The 2,500-nt window shown below is 43.3% G+C and overlaps 1 protein-coding gene across 1 annotated transcript in view; it reads left to right on the top strand.

The window, feature by feature from the left end:
* The window catches only part of nalcn (sodium leak channel, non-selective), a 177,300-nt gene that overhangs the window by 122,281 nt on the left and 52,519 nt on the right, over positions 1-2,500 (top strand). Inside the window, exons 19-20 of the mRNA XM_063213611.1 lie at positions 147-288; positions 1,442-1,515. Coding sequence (XP_063069681.1) covers positions 147-288; positions 1,442-1,515 — 216 coding nt within the window. The remainder of the gene's footprint in view (positions 1-146; positions 289-1,441; positions 1,516-2,500) is intronic.

Genomic DNA, 2,500 nt, shown 5'->3' with positions numbered 1-2,500 from the left:
GTCTGTGTGTGCGTCTGTGTGTGTTTGTGTGTGTGTGTGTGTGTGTGTGTATGTGTGTGCACGCGTGTGTGCCTGCTTGTGTGTGTGTGTGTCTGTATGTGTCTGTATGTGTGTTCGTTCGTGTATGTGCGTGTGTGTGCATGCAGGGAGAGTTTCATGAAGCAGTTCATTGATCGTCAGCAGCAGGACCCCAGCTGCCTGTTCAGACGGCTCCCCTCGGCATCCTCCTCCTCCTGCGACCACTCCAAGAGGTCGGCCATAGAGGACAGCAGATACATCGACCAGAAGGTACCCTCAAACACACACACACACACACACACACACACACACACACACACACACACACACACACACACACACACACACACACACACACACACACACACACACACACATACACACACACACACACACACACACCAGTCTGTAGAGCACACATACACAGCATCAGCACCACAGACAAGATAATCTGTTCCCTATCCCAGAGACTGCCCATGAGCCATAACAAACGTATTGACCAGTAGATCCCCAATTTCCTAATCTCCATCCATATCCCAGTCCCACAACACCCGCCACACAGTGCATCTGATCCCAATGCTGCAGGCAGATGTACACAGTGAAAAGTACTCTGAGAGTACTCTGAGACCAAACTCACTCTAGAAGATGCTAAATTGACTCTTTAAGTGTTGAATTGACACTGAGTCTTTTTTACTGTGTAGGATATTGCAAATTCATGGACCGGGAACCTCAGCCGCATATCAGTAGTCCAGCCCCACAGCAACATGGCTGCATGTAACTGCACTGCCCAGCACAATAGTACAGTGCAGAGAGAGGAATACTACAGTGTTTCTCTCTCAACGTTTTTCAGACACTTTAGACACTTACCTAACTCCACTCGCCATTCTATTCCTTTCACCACACAGCAGGAGGTTGTCAGTATTTATTTAGAAATGTGGAATCAAAAAAGTGAGTGAAGACTCTAGGCCATGACAAAAGTTGTCTAAACTTTTATTGGTACTGTGTTACAACGGTCATACAGTAGCCTACTACAGAATGGTACAACTTTGTTCCAAGTCCTCTATAAATGAAATGAAGAAGAAAATCTTATCTAAATATGCCAAAGTCGTGAGTGAGGACTGAAAAAATTATGTGTTTGGTGGACCTACATATTTGATGGTCTTACATTAGATGTTTATTCTTCAATGAGCAATAGGTTTTTCATGACCAGCATATACAGTATATTTTAGCAAGACCACACAGTTGAAAATGCTGTGTGAATTTAACACTTACAGAGTGCTCTGGGACCAAATGCAATCTAGAATATGTTATATTGACTCTCTTAGTGTTTAAGTAACACTGCATTTTGTGATGTGTATAACCATACAATTTTACAATATCATGATGTGGGACTGACTGACCCATCCTCCACTGTTCTCCCCAGCTGCGCAGATCCACATTCAGCATCCGGGCACGCAATCTTCTGGAGAAGGAGACGACCGTCAACAAAATTTTAAGGTAAGGCCTCTACATGCACCGAAGATAAGTGGTAATGATAGCGCCGTTCTGATAAACAATTTCAGTGCTATTCAGCTGTTTCGGTATCGTTCTTTTTTGGCTTTCTTTTATGGTAGCGAGAGAGAAAAACAAATTCTGCGTGTGATGCACCGGAACAAATGTGTGTGTTAATTACAAGGCTGTCTTTCAGACTGAAAAATAAAGGAAATAAATAAGAGTCGTTCAGAGGGAGAATGAAAAACGGAACTCTCACTAGGTGAAAAAGAAACCCTGAGAAAAGTACTATCAACTCTGATGGAAAAATGAATAACACTTTATTTTAAGGTTCACGTGTTAGCCCTTAATGCATGCCTAACTGTCTGAAAAAGTGGTTTATAGCAAACATGTGAAGCAAAGTTAGATGTGTTTTTGTTAGGTGTTAGATATGTATTCATAAATGTCTTGTTCACCACCTATAAGGCCCTTATTATTGATATAATTGTAATAAGGTCCTAGTAGGCCATTGGTACTTGTCTTATAAGTAGAGATGCACCGGATCCTGATTTTTAGGATCCTGCCAGATACCGGATCCACTGCTTAAGATCCTGCCGAATCCGGAACCGGATACCGGATCCTACGAAAGGGTTGAAACACATAGCCAACTCGCACCCGTAGGCCCTTTTTATTACTTTGGCGCAAACTGTTTTTAAGACTCATTGGCTTACTGCCACACTGCCTTCAACGACCGCTTCCAAAGCGCTTTCACTCCATGCAGCGATTGGGGTTGTGAAAGACTGACTGAAAAGCCTAGACTACGTAAAAAGTAGAGATGCCCCAGATCCTGTTTTTTAGGTAACTGCCGGATACCGGATCCACTGCTTAAGATCCTGCCGGATCCGGATAGTCTGAAAAACCCTATTATCCTGCCGGATCCGGAACCGGATCTTGGATCCTGTACATCTCTACTTATAAGTCACATATACAAACATTAATCGGACATGTTCAG

Source organism: Engraulis encrasicolus, chromosome 13, assembly GCF_034702125.1.
Source record: "Engraulis encrasicolus isolate BLACKSEA-1 chromosome 13, IST_EnEncr_1.0, whole genome shotgun sequence".
In the NCBI taxonomy this organism is placed as follows: Eukaryota; Metazoa; Chordata; class Actinopteri; order Clupeiformes; family Engraulidae; genus Engraulis; species Engraulis encrasicolus.
The sequence above is the reverse complement of the archived record's forward strand: the minus strand, read 5'-3'. Positions and strand labels throughout refer to the sequence as shown.